At 39.2% G+C, this 27935-nt stretch overlaps 1 protein-coding gene across 11 annotated transcripts in view; it reads right to left on the reverse strand.

Moving 5' to 3' along the window:
* Positions 1-27935, reverse strand: part of LOC124804602 (serine-rich adhesin for platelets) — a 416342-nt gene that overhangs the window by 29880 nt on the left and 358527 nt on the right. For all 11 annotated transcript variants that reach the window (XM_047265247.1, XM_047265086.1, XM_047265481.1 and 8 more), the window contains 3 exons: positions 18216-18307; positions 6290-6464; positions 1329-1555 (listed from right to left, as the gene is read on the reverse strand). In XM_047265247.1, the coding sequence (XP_047121203.1) occupies positions 1329-1555; positions 6290-6464; positions 18216-18307 (494 nt within the window). The remainder of the gene's footprint in view (positions 1-1328; positions 1556-6289; positions 6465-18215; positions 18308-27935) is intronic.

Below are 27935 nucleotides of genomic sequence, written 5' to 3' on the forward strand. Positions count from 1 at the left end.
TCAGATTTCCTTTCTAATTTCAGCTTGTTATTTTTCTGCACATAATAACAGGCAAAATGGGACAGAAAAAATTGCTTCTTCACTCAAAACAAAGATGAAACTGCTTCAAGCAGTTACTGAAAATGAAGACTGGAAGCAGAAATCTGTAAAGATTCTTGCAATGCTACATCTACACTGTCAACATCAATTAAAACCAGTGGCCAAATTATGGCAATGTTTTAGTATCACACTAGTAAAATTGAATACTTCATGCCTAACTTAGTACCCTTTTTTAAAAAATAAGCAGCAAATCTCCAAAACAGATGATGTTTTGGACTGCAAACTAGTCCTTATTGTTATAAAAATTCACCCAACATTAGGTTCAAAAGTTTTATGCCACTGATACTGAGTCTCAAACTTGGAACAATCATTTTAGTAAACAGTGAACCATCAATTTAATAACTATTGTAAAGTAACACTAGCAAGCCATTTACCAGAAAATCTTCACAATTTCTTTACAGTGTATGGGTGATGTTTTTGGAATTGAGACAAATTTTCCTGGAGTAAGCAAAAATCTGTGGTTACTAACATACATATACAGAATAAGGGATACATAAATTTACAAAGTAACATGTCACATTACAAAATCTAGGTGAAGCCCCTTATAAATATTCTCCTACAGTATGCATATTCATCAAACATAACTCTCGTTCTCTATCTCTCCCTATCTACTTCTTCCTCATGACTTCTCCTTTGTCAGATGCTGACATATCTTTTTTTTCCCATAACACGTGAAAATTCACTGTCTGCCGACTGATAAGACCAGTTGCCTTGTACCACTTAACACCACATTAATTTTTCATGAGCATCACAGCCATATTGCTGAGTTTTTTTACTGTCCCATGTATTAGTACAGTATGCACATTATTTTAATTGACCTCTCAGTTTTCTTATTTCAGTCAACAACAGTTTGAAGCCTTTGAGTCTGTTGTGTTTCTTGAAAGTATGTTACCAATCTAAGCAATTAAACAGTAACACGTTACATCATTCTAGTACGAATAATGAAGCAATTCCTGGTTCACTGCTTGTTACTTTTGTGTCACTGTTTAAAGTTTGTAAATGCGTGTTACAAAGCACAAAATGAAAATCTCATTTATCTTGTACCTGTTTTGATTGAGGAAGATTGAGAATACCCCATTCTCAACATCAATCACCTGGTGGCAGAATATGAATGGCACACAATTTCCTTCCTTTTACCCTCCCAAACCCTACTGAAACAGACTAAGGAAAAGTGTGCACACTGCACTTCAAGTAAATCCTTTGATGTGGACCTCTGATGCTTTGGTTACCTGTATCTCATTCAGTTTTTGTGCATGTTGCACACGTGATGTATCTAAATATGATGGAACAATTGGTGGCAGCTGACTAGGAGTCCCAATGCTACTCTGGCGTTGCAGAGTGCTTGATGAAGAAATATAATCAGTAACTGTGCTGCTTGTGCTGGACTTCTTCACAGTAGTTTCATCAACCACCCATTTTTCAGACTTCTTTCGTCGCTTTGCAAAGAGCTCAGCACCTGCAATGTCACAGAGGAGTATTATAACACTTGAAATTTGCTAAGTTATTTGATGTTGTAGCTTAATGCAATTAGAACCAGAGAAAAACTGTTTGGAATAGTTGGATAAAAGAAGGACTGGGGGGGGGGGGGGGGTGCAGTACAAAAAATATGGAAATAGTAAGCTCAAATTTGAGCTGCTTATGTTGAATGCAATGACAAAAACTGCATATAAGTGTCATTTGATACAGCTAAGAACAAAATAGGACAGTTGAGTATCATATCGAAAATGGGTGGGTACATGAGGAACAAATCCACAAAGACAAATGTGTACGAAGACAAGGACACCTCAAAAAGAAACGAAAAATAATTATTTTACAAATATTGGACATTTGATGTCGCATGGTTACAAATGTAAAAACATCTGTCGTTAATTAAATCCTCCTCCCCCCCCCCCCCCACTATTGCCTGCACACATGCATGAGCACATTTGTGCGCGCACACACACACACACACACACACACACACACAATCCTGTGAACCCTACCAAGGATACAATTTGTAAACAAGGTATAAGATGAATAAAGGAATGTGATTTATGAGAGTACTTTCTGCTGTGATTTTCTATACCAGTCTGTCAAAGATTGTTTTTTTCTAGGTCTTGAAAGACAGCAGTTCATTATATTACTTACTCTGATGGTTAATCCAGGATGGAATGTAACAATATTATGAGAAGGAAATATTATTATAATATTGTTACTTTGACGGTTAGCTTTTATGACGTCTACAGCCAACTTAACACTATTATAATAACAGCCAAATCCAAGTTAGTTGTTTGTGTGGCATAAAATTAGTTTTTGTAATTTTTCATGTACTCTTCTTACAGCCAGAACACATACCAATTTTTCAAGTAATTGCGTTGATGCTGAAGAGAGGATTCTTTCTTTTTTCCCTTTTCTTAACAATGTTTGACAAAACTTCTACATTTTGTTCTAAAAAGACCTATAAGGACTGGGGAGATTATGTCTGGCCTCACGATAAAACTTTTGGTAACAAATAACTTTTCAACTATACATTGAGGTTTATGCCATCAAATATGCAGGACATCCAAGTTCATTCATTAACATCACTCAGATGTCTGTGCGATTTTTCAGCTGTACAAAGTGCAATGTGGCCCATCTAAGGCTTAACCCTGGACTGATCAAAATGTTAATAATGTTCACATTTGTGTGTAGTACGTCTTCATAATTTTGGTAATATCATTTTATATTTTTTTATTGACTTACAGTTCAAGCTGTTGCTAGCATCCCTTTTTTTACTGCTTGTTTCTTCTGTATTCTTCTCACATTTTTAAATCAAGTGTCATTTGACTTGTTTTAATGCCATTATCTATCTGTTCTGATCTTGCGCTGGTATTTTCTTATCTGCACATCTACCACACCCAACCACAAATTTTTTGGGACCCTCTGTTACACTACATCTCTCCAGTACTTCCAGTTCTTTCTACTATGGTTTTCCTGCAGTTATTTTTTGCTTCTGTATACTGCTGTATTCAAAACTCACAGTTTCGGAAATTATTTTATTAGTTCATCATTGTTTCAGTGCATCCTTTTCAGAAATAGTTTTCAGTTCTCTTTATGGCTTCTCAAATTTAAAATTTAAACAGCGGTGACTCTCTGTTCTTCCTTCTATTTTGCCATACATAGTCAGAATCACTGCTCTCATGTCCTAATCTGATCGCAATCTAATTTTATGTAGTGCCTCCTCAATTTTTCTTCATATTTTCCAATATATTACTCTAGTCAGCAGTTAGCAAGCAAAAGAAGTCTAAGCTATTCTTTAACAGTTCTCATACCTACTTCTACAAGCCCTCTTCAAGATAATTATTAAGTAACCTTGGTCGCCAAACACTTTCTTTGAAGAACTCAATGTATACCATACCACTGACTGTGGATAGCCAAAGATACTTCATAGACATAATGCAGTGCAGTTCTCCAAGACACCAAAGCTACAGCTCACAGCAAACATGGAGCTGCCATTAATTCTGGCTTTTGGCAATTCACATTGAAGAGCTATTGGCTCTCTGTATTAACCCAAACTATTGCCAATTCAGTTTCAAGCTTTTAATACAAATTGCAAAGTTTCCCTAATACGTAAGCATACCAGGTGTAAAAGTATAAAACCAGAATTTCCCTATAGAGGGTGCTAGCTGTCAGTGTAGGGCCCATGAGACCACGTCTGCAGCACCATCTGCATCCTGTAATGGCTGACAATGAATGTCAACACACAGTAATCTAAGTTCCATTATTCGGTATCTATTTCAAACCCGTAAACATGTCGAGTTTGTGCCTTCAAACTATGATTTGTGGACAGCATTGGTTCTATGTTGTAATTTGAAGAAAACTGCTGCACAATTACATCAAATGCTTGTTGAAGCTTTCAGTGAACATACTCTTTGGAAAACACAGTGTTTTTAGTGGTTCAAAAAACTCAAAAGTGGTGATTTTGATGTGAGAAATGACAAGTGCTGGGAAACCACCAAAAAAGTTCGAAGACAACGAATTGCAGGCATTATTGGATGAAGACGATACTCAAACTCAACAGGAACTTGCGGAACAATTGAATGTGATACAGAAAGCCATTTCTCTTCAGTTGAGAGCTATGGGAAAGGTGCAGAAAGTGGAAAAATGGGTTCCGCATGAAGTGAATGAAAGACAGCAAGCAACTCAAAAGACCACTTGTGAAATGCTGCTCACCTGATACAAAAGAAAGTTGTTTCTCCATTGAATAGTAACAGGTGATGAAAAAGGTTGTATTTTGAGAATCCTAAGCATCATAAATCATGGGTGAATCCAGGCAAAGCATCAACATCTAATGCAAGACCAAACTGCTTTGTAAAGAAGACAATGCTCTGTGTGTGGTGGAATCAAAAGGGTGTCGTCTGTTATGACCTGCTAAAACCTGGTGAAACAGTTAACATTGATCACTACCAACAGCAAATGATTGATTTCAATTGAGCATTATGTAAAAAATGTCCAGAATATGGAAAAAGACAACAAAAAGTCATATTGCTCCATGATAACGCCCCATCAAACACAGCAAAATGGGTTAGGGAAATGATCGAGGTGCCCAGTTCAGGAATACTAGGGCATTTGGCTTATTCTGCAGAATTGGCTCTGTCTGATTATAATCTATTTGCATCACTGGGACATGCTCTCACTGAACAATGCTTCAATTCATATGAAAATGTACAAGAATGGCTCGCTGACTGGTTCACTTCAAAAGAAGAATTGTTTTTTGGCGTGGCATTCATAGCCTTCCGGAGAGATGGAAGAAATGTATAAATAGCAATGGAGATTATTTTGAACAAAATATTGTTTATCAGTTTCAAACAAGAGATATGTAATTATTGCAACCAAATTCTGGTTTCATACTTCTACACCTGGTAAAACACATTACTGAATGCCTTTGTGAATGAAAGTAATACATGCTTGAAACTGGTATGAATCTAGGTAATGATAAGAGCAAAGAAAGCTATTCTTTAATGTTAATTTCAAAAGAAAATGGCTAATATTAATTTTTGAAGCAAGAATGAATTTAGGACAACTGTGCAATACGAAACCATAATTCTACAGTTGCAAATAATTCCCATATAATAATTCCCATATACAGGATGTAACAAAATTTTATTAATAAATTTTTAGGGGTTGTATCTGGTCTCTTGGGAAACAAATTGAGACTAGGTATCCATGCCTGGATACATCATCCAATGCTGCTAGAGACCACTGAAGTTACAGGGGAAAATTTATGCCACCAAACCACTCCTTCAGCAACAAAAGTGTGATGTAAGACTCTGCCTTCACTGTGCTTAACAGTCTCTACAGTGTTGTTGTGGCAGGTGTGGATGCACTCTAACATTGATAATACTCTCAGGTCCATTGCGTGGAGTTTGGCCTGCGGTCTGTTATCATTACAAATCGTATTTCCTGCTGAAGGGGTGGCCTAATATAGATGTTTCCCTTATAACTTCAACACTCTGTACCATTGTTAGATGAAATTTCTGGACATGGGTGCCTCTTCTCAATCTGTCCCTCAAGACACCATTTAGGCCCCTTAAGAAGTTAATCAGAGCATCTGCATTACACCCCATATTGTAGGCCTATCAAAGGCTCAAAATGGTGTTTAATATTGTGGTGCAAAATTCTGCAGTAGGTTGCCCACTAGAGTTTTGGTAGGAAATTCAAAATCCCCAGGCACTAAAAAACAAATTAGTATAATGCTTTACTGGCAGTTCCTTCTACTATTTATCAGAATATTTGAGCTTAGGGGCAACAATTCTGCGTCATTCCAATGTTAACATTAAACAGATCTCGTCTCTGCCTTTATACAGCCACTTGATAGTGTTCCATACAATGTTCCACAAATGATTTGATGGAAATATAAGATAAAAACAGCATTTGAGTTGTCTAAAATGAGTTTCTTTCAAAGTGGTTAATTTTCTCCTAATATACTTATACCTAATTATAATAATATATAATTAATTAATTCTTGTAATTATTGGTGTGAGTAGAGTAATGATAGTCGTAACCTGTTGCATTCAAACTTTGCAGAAATATCCTGCAGTGGCTGCTTCTACCTGTTAATATGATTATAAATTGGCTCATTACACATCCCTAAAGGCTCTCCTTTATGATGGGATTTATGGAACACAATCTGTGGCTGAATAAAGTGTTATATTAATGTGCTGGTTGTTACCTTTCCCTTTCGTTGCATTGAGATCTCGCACAAGATCAAGGCAAATGTCCGGACTAAGAGCTCCAGTTTCAATGTTGTAACCTTGTTGTCTCAGACTTGCCAAATCTTGCACCTGACCTCTGGGATCCATAACAAGTTTCAATGGTGTTTTACTCGGCTCCTTAAACACCATTTCCTAATGCAAACATAAAAATGGCTTTCAGTTGTTAAAATATTTATTTAAAGATTTTTTTTCGCAAACAGGCTTAAATGCAACTGATAAGCAATTATCCGTATTTAACAGGAAAATAATGTTCAGTAGAAGTGAGTAATAAGACTATCTATTAACAATAAACTCCATTTCATATATATCCTATGACAAACATTTTCAAATAAAACTTGCACACAAAGGGGCTCACAAGGTAACCACATCAGTTTCAGTGCAGATGGTGCTTCTCTCAGTGAAAATATGGTACACTGCCTTTTTCTTCAACTGCAGTTTCTTCTAATTTTACTATTCTATTGTGAAAAGTAACACTCATCTGAAAATGACTCTCTAATTGGTGAAAAGAGGATAAAACAATTTTTTAATGAAATCAGAACTCCTATTTTAATGGCACACAATGATTTTACATATAGGGTAAATCCATAAAAATGTCACATGTTCTCCATAACCAGTCTAATACGTCAAAGAAATTCCCATGGTGTAAATATCACTTATTTCTCTTTTATGTTTTTAATTACTTTATTTATCTTATTTCAGTCAAATAAAAGCAATACCAGTAACTTTTGTATGCTTTAATTTTAAAACTACGTAAAACCGATTTTGACTCAGTTTTCTATCAACATAAATGTAGTGCATTAAATGTGTAAGATTACACTCCCAATAATATTTTATATCTACATCTACATGACTACTCTGCAATTCACATTTAAGTGCTTAGCAGAGGGTTCATTGAACCACAATCATACTATCTCTCTACCATTCCACTCCCGAAAAGTGCGCGGGAAAAACGAACACCTAAACCTTTCTGTTCGAGCTCTGATTTCTCTTATTTTATTTTGATGATCATTCCTACCTATGTAGGTTGGGCTCAACAAAATATTTTTGCATTCGGAAGAGAAAGTTGGTGACTGATATTTCGTGAATAGATCTCACCGCGACAAAAAACGTCTTTGCTTTAATGGCTTCCATCCCAACTCGCGTATCATATCTGCCACACTCTCTCCCCTATTACGTGATAATACGAAACGAGCTGCCCTTTTTTGCACCCTTATATATTCTGATGTGTCTTGGTAAAGTGAGGGAAAATTATTATGAAGCTGTCTATATATTATAAGGTCATTTACTTGCTCAGAGATGTCCATTTGATGTCACCATTCCACTGGTTTAGCAACATCTGCATCCAAATGTACACACCTGAATTTTGTATCATCTTTGTCACTTTCCTACTACCCGGTTCCATTTGTTAATGAAAGCAGTTAATACCTTGCATGAATCTTCTTGGAATGAATATTCTTGGAATTTTAACAGGAGTCCTCTTTTGGTGCAAAATGCCTTTGTTGCAGCAAATTTGTTCAAGTTTGATGAGCATCTACATAACATTTCCTTGTTTATGAAATGAACCTGTGAAAAAATGCATCTCTCATCTTTGGATCTTCTCTAGCTCCTCCATGAATCCTACCTGATAAGTGCCCCAGACTGACCAATAATAATCAAGAAGCAGTCAAACTAGTTTTTTTTTTTTATGTCATGCCTTTTGTGGATCAGTTACATTTCTTTATAATTCTTCCAGTGCATGTTTTGAGCTGGCATCTGCTTTTAATAGCACTAGTTTTAAGTGATCATTTCGCTTAGATAGCTCCAGATGGATGTTCTATTATGCAACAGCCTCTCCAAAGATCATTATGAACTGTCCAATACCACCTTTTTTATATGCATCCATGTATTTATCATATGAATCAGTGCTTCCTAGGGCCTTTTGTGTGTATTTTTATAGGTATTGTTCAGTTCAGTTTGCCCAAAAACCTGTTCTTCTTTGTAAATACATATAAAATATTCTGGAATGACATACATTCTCGTGATTGTTAATAGATTGTTGTCATTAACAAAAATATTTACATATGCCAAATTAAATATCAGAGATCATGAAATGGTAGTAATAAATGTTTAGCAATAAATATTAAGAGGCTGTGGAAATGTTAGCATGTACGCCTCTAATTACCATAACTGCAATTTGTAAAGACGCTAACATAAAAACCTCATTACGATTCAAATGAAAATAACAATCTTTATCCAATGATCTAATTTCATTTGTTATTCATTTTTATGTAATTCATTGTAATTAAAGATGCTTGTAAATTACACAGATATTTACCTCTTGTTAGTTACACTACCCACATTTACGAAATTCCAGTATTTGAGAAAACGTTTGTATTTAATTTATGTAATCTGGTGAAGCACGATGTGTATACTTCAAACAAAATCCATACAGTCACTAATTATGAAATTAAAGTAAAATCAAAATAATTGTTGAAATCAGATTGTGAATTAATTTTCACACATAAAACCAAGATGATGATAAAAATATTACATTATCTGACATTACATTTTATAACCTGTACAAATGTAACAGCAGTTAGTTTAGATGAAATTGTTTTTAATTGTAAGTTGCAGTTTGTAATGAATTAACAATGGTAGCAATTGTTAAAACTGTATTTAAAGCGACACAGCAAGGCTGCGCAGACAGTCAGTCAGTCAAGTTTTGTTTACTTCTGGAGTCAGTGCAGTTCAGTTCGGCTTAGCTCAGTTTAGTCAGTTGTTTTGCACTTATGTCAGTTCTGTTGATCAGCTGATGTCAATAAATAATTTGCCAAGCTTCAAATTTTCGTGATATTCTCATTATTCACAGCATCCACAGGCCAAAGCAAGTTAAGTAGCAATGTTTAAAGATCGTTACAATTCCCTTACTTGTTACTGTTGCCAGCGAATTAGGGCCAACATTGTAATTGGTCCTTCTATCTAATTATGCAGATGTTACATTTATTTACATTCATGGTCAGCTGCTGGACCAAATTGCTAGTCCCACGCAGGAACTATTTCATTATCATTTTCTAGCACTGCATCTTTCCTATAAACAACAGTATTATCTACAAAATCCCCCCATGAAGCTTCTGCTTTATCCACAAGACCTCATATATATTATATATTATATTATATATTATTATATATTATATATTATATTATATATTATATTATATAATTTTTCCCACGTGGAATGTTTCCTTCCATTATATAGAGCTCATATATATATATATATATATATATATATATATATATATATATATATATATATATATATATATATATATATATATATATATGGAACATTCCCCACAACAACTGCCACTATCCATACCAATTACAATGCATGCAGACATTATTTCTTGCCTCTGTGTCAATGGTCTGTTGCTGGTTCGTCACACAGGCCGCCATGGTGTTGAGATTTCTGTCTTCCATCCTATTCCCAGATGAGGCAACATTTATAGGGGAAGTATTGTCAATCTATACATCTCTCACCTGTGAGCTACAGAAAATCCCCATCATATTGTGGCAGTGAAATATCAGCACCAGTTCAGCCTCATCGTGTGGGCATGGGTTATTGGCAATTGCCTTTGGGACCAGTCATCCTTCCACAACGTCTCACAGGTGAGGTATATCTGCAGTTCCTGCAAGTGACCCTGCATCCACTTTTGGAAGATGTGCCTTTGGTGGTGCAAAGGGTATGTGGCTACTATATGATGGTGACTACTGCTCCAGCTGATTGCCCGCCTAAGTGTAGTGCTAAACCATTAGTACAGATTGAACTTTCCCACTTGCATGAAATGTTCTCAATCACTGAAGTGTACACTGTCAAAGAACTTTTATCTCCACCTTCAAGTTGGTGTGCCTTTGTAATGTATTTCTAGCCACGTGCATATGACCTTTAAAAAGTTCTGAATCCAGTCACAAAACCTGTCCAATATTCCTTAAGCACTTATTTTCTGCGCATACTGACAGAGTAGAACTATATTAAATTCATTCTGGAAGTCAAGGAACATGGCACCATCCTGGGCACCAATGTCTATGGTTTTCTGGATACACGAGTGAACAGAGCTATTTGTTTATCACAAGATTTCTGTTTGCAGATTCCATGTTGACTCCTTTGAGGAGATTTTTGTTATCCATAAACGTGCATTAAACACATTCCATAACTGTACAAAAGATTGCCATCACCAATAAAGGCCTAAAATTATATGCATCTGTCTGACTAATAGTTTTGAAATATGGAATGATTTTTTTCCAATCTCTTAAAATCCTGCATGCTTGAGCAACCTGCAATAAATTGCTGATGTGAAGGGAGAAAGTTTGTTTACTTAATATATTTATGATATCATACAGTTATCTCTTCAGATTCAGTTTCTTTCCTCTGTCGGTGGATTTTCTATACTGAGATAACTTATCTCAATGTCCACCATTTTAAGGTTTTGTGCAGTGATTGAAAAGTATTACAACTGTTAAACCACCACCTTCCTAACTCAGCTCAGTGAGGCGAGCCAGCAGGTTGTATACCACATTCTGCTACCAGAGCCGAAAAAGGTGATGAACTGGCATGATGAAAGCCTCTGTTCCGGCACTGAAGATAGCACAACAATGATGGGAAGCATCACCTTTCCCTAATAAATCTAATGTGAGCTCTACTTGCAGTACTGACCACTATAAATGCTGGCCATCAAGACCCAACGGTATCTGTCCTCAACCACTGCCTTCAGCAAGAAATAGCACACAAAAGCCATTGATGCGCTGTCGGTCATCCACTCTATGCTACAAGTAGCCACTTCCTCCACTAGCTGCTGGTCTATGGGCCGTGTGATGAAGCAAAACTATTAGTTTTGTCAAATGTATTGTTTGCATAACAATATCTGTTATATTCATCATTTAAACAAATAATTCGGCCTAACTCTTGTAGCAGAAGAAACTGTAAAAGACGCAATTTTTCGATGTATTTAGTTAATTTAATGAGTTAAGTTTTAATTGTAAGTTCTGTAGATTAAACATCAAACAATGTGTAGTTTCGGTGCCTATTATTATGACGATATATAAGGGCCCGATTTTTGGTCCGGGGAGAGACAGTCCATGGCCAAGTTTCAGACAAGAAACTCATATTGGTTAGATTAACAACAATGCATCCACTTAACTGAAATAAGTGTAATAGGCTGCGTGCTAAAACAATGGCAGTGTCTGTTCAATACGTACCATATTATGTGGCAAGAACTATGCGGTTAGGTTTTTAGTGTTTGTAGATGTTCAACAGTAAACTATTGTAGCAGTATGTTGCTGTTTGCTTGCAACCTATTGATGAGACTTATCGAAAGTTAAACAATAGTGCACTGGCCATATAACTGTGTATAATTGGGAGGTTGTGAACTGTGAAATGCAAATGTGCACCTGTCGGCTACATCATTTAAAGTAGTCAGTATTGAACTTCCACCCCCCATTTTTCAGCCAGTGTAGCAACGCTGTACGTTGACACTGAGGACAGTCAATGAAGAACTAAAGCAGGTGAACGTCACAGCCGCACTCAGTCCTAATGCTGCCATGAGCTGAAATGGTGTCTTCCAGCTGGGGCCTGCTGCTGGCTGATACCAACTGACACAAGGGCGGCGGCGGCGATAGAGAGCACTGGGTGCACCCGACTGCAAATTGTTGCTCATGTCGGCACCAATGACTTGTGCCGTCTGGGTTCAGAGGTCATCCTCAGTTCATACAGGCGGTTGGTGGAATTGGTGAAGGCGGAAAGCCTCGCTCGCGGGGTGGAATCTGAGCTAACTATTTGTAGTATCATTCCCAGAACCGATCGCGGTCCTCAGGTTTGGAGCAGGGTAGAAGGCTTAAACCAGAGGCTCAGACGATTCTGCGGAGATCTGGGGTGCGAATTTCTCGACCTCCGCTATCGGGTGGAGAAATGTAGGGTCCCCCTGAATAGGTCAGGCGTGCACTGCACGCCGGAAGCGGCTACAAGGGTATCGGAGTACGTGTGGAGTGCACATGTGGGTTTTTAGGTTGGAGAATTCCCTCCCTAGGCCCGACAAGACGCCTCCTGAGACGCGGCAAGGTAGGAGTAGGCAAAATGCAACAGGGAATAACAATATTAATGTGCTAATAGTGAACTGCAGGAGCGTCTATAGAAAGGTTCCAGAACTGCTCTCATTAATAAACGGTCACAATGCCCACATAGTACTAGGGACAGAAAGTTGGCTGAAACCAGACGTAAACAGTAATGAAATCCTAAGCTCAGATTGGAATGTTTACCGCAGAGACAGGCTGGACAGCGAAGGGGGAGGCATGTTTATAGCGATAACAAGTGCAATAGTATCGAAGGAAATTGACGGACATCCGAAATGTGAAATAATTTTGGTGAAGGTCATGGTTAAAGCAGGCTCAGACATTGTAATTGGATGTCTCTATAGGCCCCCTGGCTCAGCAGCTGTTGTGGCTGAGCACCTGAAGTATACTTTGGAAAATATTTCGAGTAGATTTCCCCACCATGTTATAGTTCTGGATGGAGATTTTAATTTGCCGGATATAGACTCGGTGACTCAAACGTTCATAACGAGTGGCAGGGACAAAGAATCCAGTGAAACTTTTTAAAGTGCTTTATCTGAAAACTACCTTGAGCAGTTAAACAGAGAACTGACTCATGGCGATAACATATTAGACCTTCTGGTGACAAACAGACCCAAACTATTTGAAACAGTTAACGCAGAACAGGGAATCAGCGATCATAAAGCGGTTACTGCATCGATGATTTCAGCCGTAAATAGAATTATTAAAAAAGGTAGGAAGATTTTTCTGTTTAGCAAAAGTGACAAAAAGCAGATTACGGAGTACCTGATAGCTCAACACAAAAGTTTTGTCTCAAGTACAGATAGTGTTGAGGATCAGTGGACAAAGTTCAAAACCATCGTACAATATGCGTCAGATGAGTATGTGCCAAGCAAAATCGTAAGAGATGGAAAAGAGCCACCGTGGTACAACAACCAAGTTAGAAAACTGCTTTGGAAGCAAAGGGAACTTCACAGCAACCATAAACATAGCCAAAGCCTTGCAGACAAACAAAAATTATGTGAAGGGAAATGTAGTGTGAGGAGGGATATGCGAGAGGCGTTCAATGAACTCGAAAGTAAAGTTCTATGTACTGACTTGGCAGAAAATCCTAAGAAATTATGGTCTTATGTCAAAGCGGTAGGTGGATCAAAACAAAATGTCCAGACACTCTGTGACCAAAATGGTACTGAAACAGAGGATGACAGACTAAAGGCCGAAATACTAAATTTCTTTTTCCAAAGCTGTTTCACAGAGGAAGACTGCACTTTTGTTCCTTCTCTAGATTGTCGCACAGACGACAAAATGATACATATCGAAATAGACGACAGAGGGATAGAGAAACAATTAAAATCGCTTAAAAGAGGAAAGGCCGCTGGATCTGATGGGATACCAGTTCGATTTTACACAGAGTATGGAAAGGAACTTACCCCTCTTCTTGCAGCGGTGTACCGTAGGTCTGTAGAAGAGCGTAGTGTTCCAAAGGATTGGAAAAGGGCACAGGTCATCCCCGTTTTCAAGAAGGGATGTCGAACAGATGTGCAGGACTATAGACCTATATCTCTAACGTCGATCAGTTGTAGAATTTTGGAACACGTATTATGTTCTAGTATAATGACTTTTCTGGAGACTAGAAATCTACTCTGTAGGAATCAGCATGGGTTTCAAAAAAGACAGTCGTGTGAAACCCAGCTCGCGCTATTCGTCCATGAGACTCAGAGGGCCATAGACACGGGTTCACAGGTAGATGCTGTGTTTCTTGACTTCCGCAAGGCGTTTGATACAGTTCCCCACAGTCGTTTAATGAACAAAGTAAGAGCATATGGACTATCAGACCAACTGTGTGATTGGATTGAAGAGTTCCTAGATAACAGAACGCAGCATGTCATTCTCAATGAAGACAAGTCTTCCGAAGTGATTTCAGGTGTGCCGCAGGGGAGTGTCATAGGACCATTGCTATTCACAATATACATAAATGACCTTGTGGATGACATCGGAAGTTCACTGAGACTTTTTGCAGATGATGCTGTGGTGTATCGAGAGGTTGTAACAATGGAAAATTGTACTGAAATGCAGGAGGATCTGCAGCGAATTGACGCATGGTGCAGGGAATGGCAATTGTATCTCAATGTAGACAAGTGTAATGTGCTGCGAATACATAGAAAGATAGATCCCTTATCATTTAGCTACAAAATAGCAGGTCAGCAACTGGAAGCAGTTAATTCCATAAATTATCTGGGAGTACGCATTAGGAGTGATTTAAAATGGAATGATCATATAAAGTTGATCGTCGGTAAAGCAGATGCCAGACTGAGATCCATTGGAAGAATCCTAAGGAAATGCAATCCGAAAACAAAGGAAGTAGGTTACAGTACGCTTGTTTGCCCACTGCTTGAATACTGCTCAGCAGTGTGGGATCCGTACCAGATAGGGTTGATAGAGGAGATAGAGAAGATCCAACGGAGAGCAGTGCGATTCATTACAGGATCATTTAGTAATCACGAAAGCGTTACGGAGATGATAGATAAACTCCAGTGGAAGACTCTGCAGGAGAGACGCTCGGTACGGGCTATTGTTAAAGTTTTGAGAACATACCTTCACCGAAGAGTCAAGCAGTATATTGCTCCCTCCTACGTATATCTCGCGAAGAGACCATGAGGATAAAATCAGAGAGATTAGAGCCCACACAGAAGCATACCGACAATCGTTCCTTCCACGAACAATACAAGACTGAATTAGAAGGGAGAACCAAAAGAGGTACTCAAGGTACCCTCCGCCACACACCTTCAGGTGGCTTGCGGAGTATGGATGTAGATGTAGATGTAGATAAAGGGTGCCTCCCAGCAGTCCTTGGTCACAGTCCATGTCCATGTGTCCACTCGTACCAGAATTGCCACCACTTGCCCTGCTTGCTAACACCCTGCTGCCACAGACCCACATCTGAGGGCGACTGACACTGCATCCTTCACTGGGGTACCATGTTAAAGGCGCAGCATGCCTTGTCTCTATGCAACTGCCTGGCCCAGGGTCTATGCTTGTTCGAGTTTGACACTGCCAGTGGCATGACTGGTGTTCGGCTGCCTGTGTTGCATCGGCATCTGATAAAGCATACCATACAAGGCGACATATCACTGTGCCTTGCTGAGTAAAGCTACTGTGGCCATCCACACATGAAACCTTGATTTGCTGTGGTCATCCCTGCCACCCATGGTCACTGCAGGCCACTAGGATGCTGTCTACATTGGCTGTATGAATTCTGCTGAATAAATCACATAGTTGCTACTGCATTTATGATTTCACTATGGCTGAGAAACTGGTTCTTCATACCTGCTGCCCAGTCTACCATTCTGCATGTAATCGTGACCAATTCCAGGGTCAACAATGCTTGGTCCATCCTGCCCCATAACACCACCTTCTTCAGTTAAACAATTTCAGACACCAGATTCAATATGTTTGGCCTCCTGGCTTTCATCTTCCATTGCAGTGAGAGTGTGGTCACTCAACTAGACAGGTGATTTTGATCCATTTATGTGAGACCAAATTTTCTTAGGATTTTTTTTTTCCAGCCAGGTCATCAGAACTTTACTTTCAAATCCACTGAAAACTTCTCACATTCCTTTCGTTATGCTCATTTTGGCTTTGTTCAGTTCTGTTTTGTTGAATTCCCATAAATGTATGATTAAGCTCTCTTAGCTTTCATAACAACTTTCTAATATGTTTATTGAACCATGGCAGGTCCTTCCTATTGTAAAATATGTTTACACAGCTGTTGGGAATTGTAGTGCAATCTAATATGAAACAAATAGGATTACCTCAGGAGTCCCAGTCTGTAACCTGTTTTATGTGAAACACTTTTGTCAGAGGGTTTATGTTTCTCAAGATATTCTGCTGCACACATCAACAAGAGACACACTGTACAATGATTTCACTCATTACATTTTCTTCGTGCTTTTGGCAAACTTAGCACGGTTCATTGAACTTAAAAAAGGTATTGTACCATTTGTCAGCATCAATGGTACACCAATGTTATCACAATGTTATTTACAATTATCACTCAGAAATATTATAACCAAAGATGGGCAGAGGAGAGCTAATGTGAACAAGAGTTATCTGACCAAGCAAATGATATGCCTGGAGGGCCAACATTCATTTTTTCTGTTATGCTCAACCATAAGCAATCTCAGCTCACAATAAACAATGTGTGAAATAACGAAAATGAAAAAGTTCATTTTACTACTACTTGTTTATATGAGGGTTGCCCAAAAAGTAATGCACCACATTCTTTTCTCAGCCGAAAACAATGCTATGAATGCAAAACGTTATGTTTGTATTATCTGAAGTCTCCTGAGCGAGTGCCCCAAGGTTCCGTCATTTCCAACAGATAATGTAGCTGCAGGATTGTTTCAAAATTACATCTACAGGTGATGTAGGTTACAAGCAATGTGCCATCATTGAATTTCTCACTGCAGAGAAATTCTCAAACACTTGTGCAACATCTATGGAGCATCTGCTGTCGACAGAAGTACAGTTAGTTGCTGGTCACGGAGGGTGAGATTATCAGAAGGCAGTTCGGCAGAGCTCCATGATTTTTGGCAGTTGAGGAGACCATCAACGGCTGTCGCACCTGACATTTTGCAGCGAGCTGATGTAGTCATTCGCAAGGAGAGATGCACTGTGACTTGGCAGTTGGCACCACATCTGTCAATCAGCAAAGGAAGTGTGGATGCAGTTATCCACACTCTTGGATATTCAAAAGTGTGTGCAAGCTGGGTCCCATGGTACCTAATGGTGGATCAAAAATTGCACAGAAAAAACATTTGTCTTGATTTGTTACAACATTTTGAAGGGCAGGGGACGTGCTGCTTCTCCCAGATTGTGACGGGCGATGAAGCCTGAGTTCACCACTTTGAGCCCAAAACAAAATGACAGCTGACTGAATGGCACCATTTCCACTCCCCACAGAGGTAAAAATTCAAAGAAACTGCTTTCTCTGGAAAGATCATGATCCACAGAGCACATCAAAAAACAGGGTTGGACAGTGTTACCCCATCCACCCCACAGCCCTGATCTAGGCCCCTCAGACTTCCATTTGTTTGGGCCATTAAAGGTTGCCTTTTATGGAACACATTTTGAGGATGATGAGAAGGCAATTCACACAGTGAAGCACTGGCTCTGCCACCAGGACAAGGATTTATACTGTCGGGGCATACATGCACTGGTTTCGTGCTGGAGGAATGCCATAGAACAGGATGGAGAGTGTGTGGAAAAGTAGGTTGTGTAGATCAAATGTGTGTAATTCTCATTATGTTCAGTAAAGAATTGTTGAAGAAAAAAAAAGTGGTGCATTACTTTCCGGGCAACCCTCGTATTTTGTTATTTTTTTCAATAAATTACCTTTTCAATTGTTTTCAGAATTGTGTGACAACTTTTATATATTACAAATTTGTATTTCTTGTCTGTGGAGGAGAGTAAACCAACTGCTAACTCCCCCCTCCCCCCTCCTCACCCTAGGCATAGCACATTGTTATACTCATTGCTAAGTAACGCTCTGCTTGGCCACACGACACAATTTATTTTTAGATTCTATCAATTTCCAAAGTATGTCAGGTGTTCAAAAATGAAAACTGAACTCTGAAGCAGCTTTCCCTTGTATGTGCTTCTAAGAAAGATTAGACATGCATTGTGGTATTTTCCATAGCACTAACTCATATTCATAGTGGCATATCTTTTGCATTTTTTATTTCATATTTTGTTAATTTATATTATACGCATTCCTTTTAGTCTACAAGCAATCAGACATACCTGTGGACCCACATTTGGTATTTTGAATGACAACTTCTCATCAGTAGTTTCGGAGTATTCTTCATTGGAACTGAGCTTGCCTGTACCCTGTCCTATGGGGAAATAGGAAAGTATTGAGTCATTAACACAGTATCAAGAATTTTCTCCATTAATTAACAATAAGATTTGGTAGAATAAATATGCACATAAATTTGAGGACATACATTTACTTTATACAATCAGAAATCTGGGAAGTGTGCGCTTCTCGATACTTACATTTGTCCAATGAAGTTTGATTATTCTTTACATATTCAACTTCACCACTACAAATCAAAGCAAGAAAGTGAAGTTGTTAATTTGATAAGAAATTAAGCTTGTTTTTATTTACATTGTATATCAGAGAGACAGGATAGATAGTTATTTAATTCCAACTAAAAGTCTAACTGAGTTGTGCATTGTTTCTAGGTACTTGTAGTAGCTACGATAAACATATTGCAACTGTGCTATAACAATTACAAGCACAGAGATAAGGTTTAAAATCTTATGAAGGTGGGTGTCTCCAAAGAGTTGTAACCTCATTAAAAAAGATAATAAATAAATAATTTCAGGTGGCCCAGTTGACAGCATCCTGAAAGGATCTCAGCACACGGTACAAATCGGTGTGTTTTAAATTTTTACAAAAACAATGACTAAAAAAGTTTATGGTACAAATGGTTTTATTATTTTTAAAATAGTCACCTTTAATATTCACCAATATTTGTGTGCACTCGAAACAAATCTGATAACGTTTTCTATGCTGACGTTGTTGCCTCAAAAACATAGCCTTGGAAGAATTCAACAGCCACTAGAGGTCATGAAAATCTCTGTACACACGTATTTTGTTGACATTAGAGAAGAAAAAGAAGTCGTTAGGCAATAAATCAGGTGAGTACAGGAAATGAGACAAATTGTTGTACATCACTCAGCATTAACAGTTGATCCTCTAAAGCAATGTCTATGAGATGTTCAGTGTAACCAAAGACCCAAGCAATCATTTTCTTGGAAGTGCATCATGAACAAAAACTTTGCTGGTTTCAATTAATCATGGAACACCAAGTCAGTTGATTCCTGCTTAGTTTTTGGCTTGTATGAATATAATCAAGTTTCAGCTACTGTTGCAATGTAGTATATGTATTATGCATTTCCCTTCATCAAATTTTTTGAGCGTTTTTTGACACTAAATGACATGAACATTTTTCTCTAGGTCTGTCAAACTGTGGGAAATTGATCAAGGCCAGATCTTTCAAACAGCTAAACATTCATGCAAGACTCAACGTTCAGCAGTCTTTGATACACCTAAGGATGCCTCTATCTCACAGTAAGTAGCATGCCAGTCCTCTTCAATCGCGTTGCACACAACATCAATGTATTTTTGGGAAAATAACAGCTTTTGGTCAATCTTCATGAAATTCATCACTGATGGAAGCACAACCATGATGAAATTCTGCAAATCAACCACAAACAGCATTTTTCTGAATGTGAGTGATTACCAAAAGCTGAACAAAGTGAGCTGAGTCTTTGTTGCTTAGTTACACTTAATGAAGATTGTAAAAAAACCATCGAATGAAACACTTTGTGAGGAAATGCCATTTACTTACAACACTGTTTCTTTAAATGTTCACTGTAACCAAATTAGTGGGGAATTTCTGAGCTTCCATTGTTTTAACAGTAACAAATGACAAATTTTAAAACAATAGCAGTGTCATATCCCAACAGTGCCACCTAGCTGCCATTTGTAAAATCTTAAAAAACTGACAATTGTATGAGTAAAAAGCTAGTTAGTGGATTCTGATGCAAGAGAGAACACATGTACCATCTCACCAGCAAGAAATGAAATAGGATATAAGTAACTTCTCAAAGAAACACACAGAACTGTGTTGACCCTTTGCAATGTGTTGTGCTCTGAGAATACAGACATATTCAAGTAAATTAATAGTGATTCATGCATACTATGCAGAGTTCTATTTATTCTTTATCATAGATCACTTTCTAGGAAAATGCTATTAATGGTGTAAATGTATTTACAATACAAAATTCAAATTCTTTGTTCACCCAGAAAATCTCTACAGATTGTGGGACCTCATTTACACATGAGCACACACACTGGTAAGGGTGCGCACACACACACACACACACACACACACACACACACACACACACACACACACACACTACATATAACATCAAAACATACTGAAAGAGTACAGTAAATTAATTCTATAAGATCTTGCTTTACCAGCAGTTTTTGTGCATTCTTGCTCTTCAGGTCTGCTGTACTTTAAATGGTTCAAAAATTCTGTGGCTGAATAGAAGTAGTGGTCTAATAAGAATGCCCTTGAAGGTTTATAAACTACTGAAAGAAGAATACTAAGAATATTTTGTGACTCTAAAGAACTGGAACCTCCTGAACCTCACAGTACTAAGTCTGGTGTCATAAATGCTCCTTCGTTATATATCCTTGAAATCTTTATTAATAAGGCACTACTTACAAAACTTTGCAAATTGAAGCAAAACAAGAATGTATACAAATCAGAGAACAATCAAATATCCACAAAAAAATTTTACAGTATATCTTATTACCAGAGAAGTGTATTTCATCCTAGCCACACATTACACAACAACATGCCAGAAGAAGGAAAAAAGTATTCCAGATTAAGTGCCAATGTTAAAGAGCAAACAGAAAACATTTCTAATAGAGCATGCACTGTTTCTACCTCACACAAGAATTACTCAACAGTAACTGTTCTTTAAATGTACACTGATAAGAATTTGATTATAAGAATGAGTATCTATTTACTGTTCTGTTGGTATTATATGTTATATTATGTCCTTTGACCTGTCTCATGTGATCTTTACAACTTGTATTGCATGAGAAGCTAGACCAACAATTATGAAAGTGAAAGAATCACTTTGGAGAAGGTAGGGTCCTTATCTCAAGAAGGAAACAAGCATAATGGAGCAAACTCTGATTAAAAGCAAAATCAGTGTTTCTAAATGTTGTGGAAAATGGGGGTTAGCCACACATATACAAACTATTTTATTTTCAGCACACAAAACAACTGTATGATTGTACTGGGGAAGAAATGGGTATCAGAACAGGCTTTGTCCTATTTTAAACAATGGAAAATCCAGGATGGAATGTAACAGTATTATGAAAAGGGTAGTTGCTACTCACCATACAGCAGAGATGCTGAGTCTCAGATAGGCACAACAAAAAAGACTGTCGGAAAGTGAGTTTTTGGACAACAATGCCTTTGATGAAAATAAACAACACACACAGGTGCAAATGCAACTCTCACACACATGACCACAGTCGCTGGCAGCTGAAGCCACACTGAAAGCAGCAGTGCATGGTGGGAGAGGCAACTGGGTGGTGGAGGTAAAGAGGAGGTTGGGGTGGGGAGGAGGAGGGATAGCAGGGTAGGAGCGGGTACTATAAATAGCTATTTGTGGGAGAATACAGGGATGAGGTGGAGAGAGGGGTATGGCAGCTAGGTGTGGTTGGGAGTTAAAACGGAAGGTGGGGGGGGGGGGGGGGGGGGGGGGAGGGGGGAGGGACAAGGAGGGGGGGGATGGAAAAGGAGAGAAGTAAGAAGACTGGGGATGTGTTGATGGAACAGAGGGCAGTGTAGTGCTGAAATGGGAACAAGGAAGAGGCTAGATGGGTAAGGACAATGACTAGCGAAGTGTGCGGCCAGTAGGGTTACAGGAACATAGAATATATTTCAGACAGAGTTCCCACCTGCGCATTTCAGAAGCTGGTTAAGTGGGAAGGATCCAGATGGCCGAGGCTGTGAATCAGTCACTGAAATGAAGAATGTCATGTTGGGCGGTGTGCTCAGCAATGGGGTGGTCCAGCTGTTCCTTGGCACAGTTTTTCGGTGGCCACTCATGCGCACAAACAGCTTGTGGGTTGTCATTCACACATAGAATGCAGTACAATGGTTGCAGCTTAGCTTGTAGATCACATGACTGGTTTTACATGTTGCTCTGCTTTGGATGGGATAGGTGATGTTTGTGACCGGACTGGAGTAGGTGATGGAGGGAGGATGTATGAGGCAGGTCTTCCTTCTAGATTTATTACAGGGATGTGACCCATGAGGCAAGAGGTTGGGAGCAGTGGTTGTGTAGGGAAGGATGAGGATGTTGTGTAAGTTTGGTGGGTTGTGAAATACCACTGTGGGAGAGGTGCAAAGGATAGTGGGGAGTGGGTATGTAATGCCTTCAAATGCATTACCTACAAACAAATCCAGGGAATTGGCACCCGCATGGCACCATCCTATACCAACCTATTTTGGACCACCTTTCCAAAACACCCAGAATCCCAAACCCCACACCTGGTTCAGGTTCACTGATGACATCTTCGTGATCTGGATCGAGAGTGAGGACATCCTATCCACATTGCTCCAGAACCTCAAAACCTTCTCCCCCATTTGCTTCACCTGATCCTACTCAACCTAACAAGCCACTTTCCTCAATGTTGACCTCCACCTCAAAGATGGCTGCATCAGTACCTCTGTCCATATCAAACCTACCAACCACCAGCAATAACTCCACTTCAATAGCTGCCACCTATTCCATACCAAGAATTCCCTTCCATACATAGCCTGGTCACACGTTGCTGTTGCATCTGTAGTGACGAGTTGGTACTTCTCAAAATATAGCCAAGGTCATACTAAGTCCTTCACAGATCATAATTTCCCTGCCACTACAGCCTCCCAAAGTCTCACCAACTGGCCACAGAGGAGTATTCCCCTCATGACTCAATACTACCCACGACTGGAGCAACTGAATAACATCCTCCACCAGGATTTTGACTACCTCTTGTCATGCATTGAAATGAGAAATGTCCTACCTACTATCCTTCCCACCTCTCCCAATGTGCTATTCTGCCACCCACCGAACCTACACAATATCCTCGTCCATCCCTGCACAACACCTGCTCCCAATCCCTTGCCTCATGGCTCATATCTCTGTAACAGACCTAGATGCAAAGCCTGTCCCCCAAATTTAAATACTGTAGTGTAGAAACAGGGTAGGAGCACTGGAATGTGGTCATACCCTAAAGGTATTAGGATAGGTGGTTGCAAAGCAATGTAAATTTTCCGAATAAAAAATCACTCGTGATAAAAAACGTTTATTGTATAATCCTTATCTATATAAACGATTTGGGAGACAATATGAGCAGCCGTCTTCGGTTGTTTGCAGATGACGCTGTGGTTTATCGACTAATAAAGTCATCAGAAGATCAAAACAAACTGCAAAACGATTTAGATAAGATATCTGAATGGTGGAAAAGTGGCAGTTGACCTTAAATAACGAAAAGTGTGGGGTCATCCACGTGAGTAATGACAACCAACAAAGTGTGTCTGTGCACGAATGGCCACCAACTAACTGTGCTCAGCACGCTATCCAACATGATATTCTTCATTTCAATGACTGCTTCACAGCCTATGCCACCTGGATCCTTCCCACCCACACCAGCATTTCTGAAATGCACAGGTGGGAACTCTGCCTGCAATACAGGGTGAGCACAAAGTCTTGCTCTGATTATAAAAATTTATAACAGAATAACCATTTGACATAATAAGTTACATAGGTTGGTGTTACTAGTTTTTGTGACCAATAGATGGCACTACTGCTCCATAATAGCAATGCGGTCTGTTAGGTCACGTCAGTTGCTGGCAAAATGGCGCCGAGGCTGGAGGAAGTGCAACGTGTGCTTTGGTTTCACAAAACAAAATCGCCCATCAATGTTCAGTGTAACTTTTGGGCCTCTTATGGATGCAGACCTCCTGACATTAAATCAATAAAATGATCATATGCAAAGTTTAATGAAACAGGCAACGTTGAAGATTGTTTTCAATGTGGCAGGCCCCATGTGAGTGATGCAACTGTTGATCGTGTTCAGCAATCATTTCAACAGAGTCCATCTACATCAACTCATCAAGCATCATGTGAACTTCAAATACCGCAATACCGCAAGTAAGTGTGGTGAAGATTCTTCATCAAAGGCTTAGGTTGCATGCTTACAAAAAGAAAATTGTGCAGGCCTTGCAACCGAATGATTTGCTGCTGACACATGCTGAATTTGCAACTGAGATTCTTGTCAGCATTGATGGCACTAACGATTACTTAAATCGCATATGCTTTACTGATGAATCCCCTTTCATGTCAGTGGAATGGTAAATGGGCATAATGCCCGTATATGAGGTTCAGAGTCTCCACATGCTACTGTACAGTTACAGCGAGACAGCGAAAGGCTAGGATACAAGCTGCTGTGGCTACTGTGACAGAACACATGTTACAAAACACCTGGCGTTAACTGGAATACTGCCTCAACATTCTTCGAGCTATCAAGGGAGTTGAGGTTTACTAATGTAAGTGGTCTAAAAAAAAAAGAAAAAAAAAAAGGTAGGAACACTAACCCATGTAAAGGCACCAAATGTAAATTATGATGTCAAATAGTTATTCTGTAATAAGTTGTTATAATCAGGGCAAGACTTTGTGCTCACCCTGCATATTCTATGTTCCCATAACCCTACTGGCCTCAGCCTTCGTTAGGTATTGTCCTTACCTATCTAGCCTCTTCCTTGTTCCCATTCCAGCACTACACAGCCCTCTATTCCACCAACACATCCTCAGTCTTCTAACTTCTCTCCTATTCCACCCTGCCCACCCTCCCTGTCCCCCCCCCCCCCCCCCCCCACCTTCTGTCTAAGCTCCCACCCACATCTAACTGCCCTATGCCTCTCTCCATCTCATCCCAGTATGCTCCCATAAGCAGCTTTTTATTACCCCTCAACCCTCCTTGCTATCCCTCCCCTCCCCACCACAGCTTGCTCCTTACCCCCACCACCCGGTTGCCTCTTCGACCATGTGCTGCTGTTTGCAGTCTGGCTTCACCTGCCAGAGACTGTGGTCATGTGTGTGTGTGAGTTGTGTTTGCATGAGTGAGTGTGTGTGTGTGTGTGTGTGTGTGTTGTCTATTTTTGACAAAAGCTCATTTTCCAACAGACTTTTTGTTGTGCCTACCCTTGACTCATCATCTCTGGTATATAGTGAGTAGTAGCAACTATCCCTTTCATAATATTGTTTGTCCTATTTTACTCTTTCAGGGAAACTGAAGAAGAATCATTTTGAAGATTATGAGGAAACAATGCAAGATGCTGCATAAAAGTACCTGAAAGCTATCCAGTGCCATATTTTTTCATAATAGGTACTGTTATATCTGTGAACTGACAAAGACTAGGAATAAAAACTGGCATTTTACAGTGTACCAAAAGTGGTAATTTGTAGAAGCAGAATATAAAGGATTACTCTAAAATAAAGGTGAAGACCACAATGAAGTGAGACCTCAAAAAATACATTCAGGGTAACAGAGTATTACAGCAAGAATTATGGTGTTAGAAGAACAGGTGAGTTAATAACTTGATGGGGTTAGAAATACAAAAGCACTCAATGAAAAGACAAGGTATCTTGAGCAGCAGTCAAGTTCCACAAATTAGCACGATTACCTGCTGAACTTACGCACAATCTTTCTTCAGTAAACTAATGAACATCTCTCTCTCTCTCTCTCTCTCTCTCTCTCTCTCTCTCTATCTATCTGTCTATCTATCTATCTTTCTTCCATACACAAACACATGCACACATACACTCACACCACAAACAGCAATTAATTATCCTTTTCTAGAAATCTGTTAGTGTTCAACATTCATTTATTTGCTGCATATGCATGTGAGAAAGAGAGAAAAAAAGAATGATTTGATTCAAAAGGTCAGTTAGTTTGCTGCACTGTTCGTCATTTATTCAGTGAGCAGTGGTGTATAATAAACATAGTGCAGTAATTTTAAACTGATCACCCCACACAGCTCAGAAACACCAATTAAGATTGGTGTGTTAGAACTACAAGAATCGATATGACATACCACACGGCACTTAGTAGAGTACCAAGTTTCACCCATAGCAATATAAATCTGTGTGAATAAGGAATTTATCAAAGATATAAAGAAGTGGAACACACCTCACGAGATTTGATTAAATAAATTAACTTTGTGCGAATTACTGAAAAAGACATCATGAAATTCAGCTGCTAGTGGGGATTGATTTACAACGGTGGGGAAAGTTCAAGATTTGTGCTGGACTGGGATTTGAACCTGGGTCTTTCGTTCACTAGGTAGGCTCTCTGACCATTAAGCCATCCAGACACCCTGTGGTCATTGCAACTGCATGGACTACACTGCGTGCCTCCCATCAGACCCAAGTTCTCAGCTTATCCATACATTACTGACACAGAGCCCCTGCCCATTATGCTCATTACTTGTGGCATTTCACTGGTTACCATAAGAGTTTGAGCGTGGTATGCATCTGCACTGACATGTCCCAAAGAACAGACAGCACATACATAATTAAGATGAGGCTGGCCAGTGATCCATTCAGTGCTGATGCATAACGTGCCCGAACTCTTATGGGAATTGGCGAAACGCCAAGAGTAATGAGGATAATTAGCCGCAGCACTATGTCAATAGCACGTGGACAATTAGAGTCTGACGAGAGGTGTGCTAGGGTAGTCTGTGCAGTTGTGATGTCTATTGGCTGTCCGGATGGCTTAGTGGTCAGAGCATCTGCCTAGTGAGCAGGAGACCCATGTTCAAATCCCAGTCTAGCACAAATTTTCAACTTTCCCTATTGATATAAATTAATGCCCACTAGCAACTGAATGTCATTATTCCTTTCTGTTGATATTCACAATGACTGCAGGATCAAAATGATTTCTTTTCTTTCAGATAAGTCTGAAAGAATGTACATCACATATATAATTACTGAAAAGGTAATTATTGATTTGTACTGAGAAGCAAACAGTATATACCATCTACGAGCTGTAGTGTGATTATCATTAGAGTAAAAACTGCAGATTATTTTGAGGATATCATAAGAGCAGAAAACTTTCTTGAAAAAGCTGTTTTGCTCAGAAGAACAGAGGAAAAACAAGGAGAAGAAAGTACCGAAGTGACCTTGAAGCGGAGGATCAAAACAATATCCAAGAGTGCATGGAGGGCCATCACGTCATGTCACTAGGACATGGAGATGACTAAATGGATCATAACATGTTTATAGGCCATTGTTTACTGAGAATGTTTGCCTCCAATGATATCACAGAACAACATCTGTATCAAAATGAACTTAGCATAGGACATTCTCAACATATTTACAGTTCATTGACCTGACCATATCTGTCTTGCTCAGTAATAACGAAACTAAACTCAACAAATTATGTACAGTAAAGCAAATTAAAACTGAAAGCTTTAAGAGTAACGGAGACCACTCACTGTGGTGTATAAGCACTGAGTTGTTGACAAGCACATACAAATGATAGTGAAAACTTTGCTAGCCTTTTGAAAAGCACTTTTATGAGCTTGGGGATGCGCGCGCGCGCACACACACACACACACACACACATACACACACACACACACACACACATACACACACACACACACACCTGTGTGCTCACATTGTGCTGTATGGGCACACGATGCAGAGATGGCAGTCTGGCAGATGTCTTGAGTAGGAGTCGTGTCGGGTGGGGTAGGTACAGGGAGAAAGAGGCAGGAAGCAGGAGGAGGGACTGAGAATGGGTAGCTAGTGGTTCAGAGGAAGGCAGCAGGTTTAGGCACTAGGAATTAGGGAGGGAGGGGTGGT

Source organism: Schistocerca piceifrons, chromosome 1 (genome assembly GCF_021461385.2).
Source record: "Schistocerca piceifrons isolate TAMUIC-IGC-003096 chromosome 1, iqSchPice1.1, whole genome shotgun sequence".
NCBI classification, from domain to species: domain Eukaryota; kingdom Metazoa; phylum Arthropoda; class Insecta; order Orthoptera; family Acrididae; genus Schistocerca; species Schistocerca piceifrons.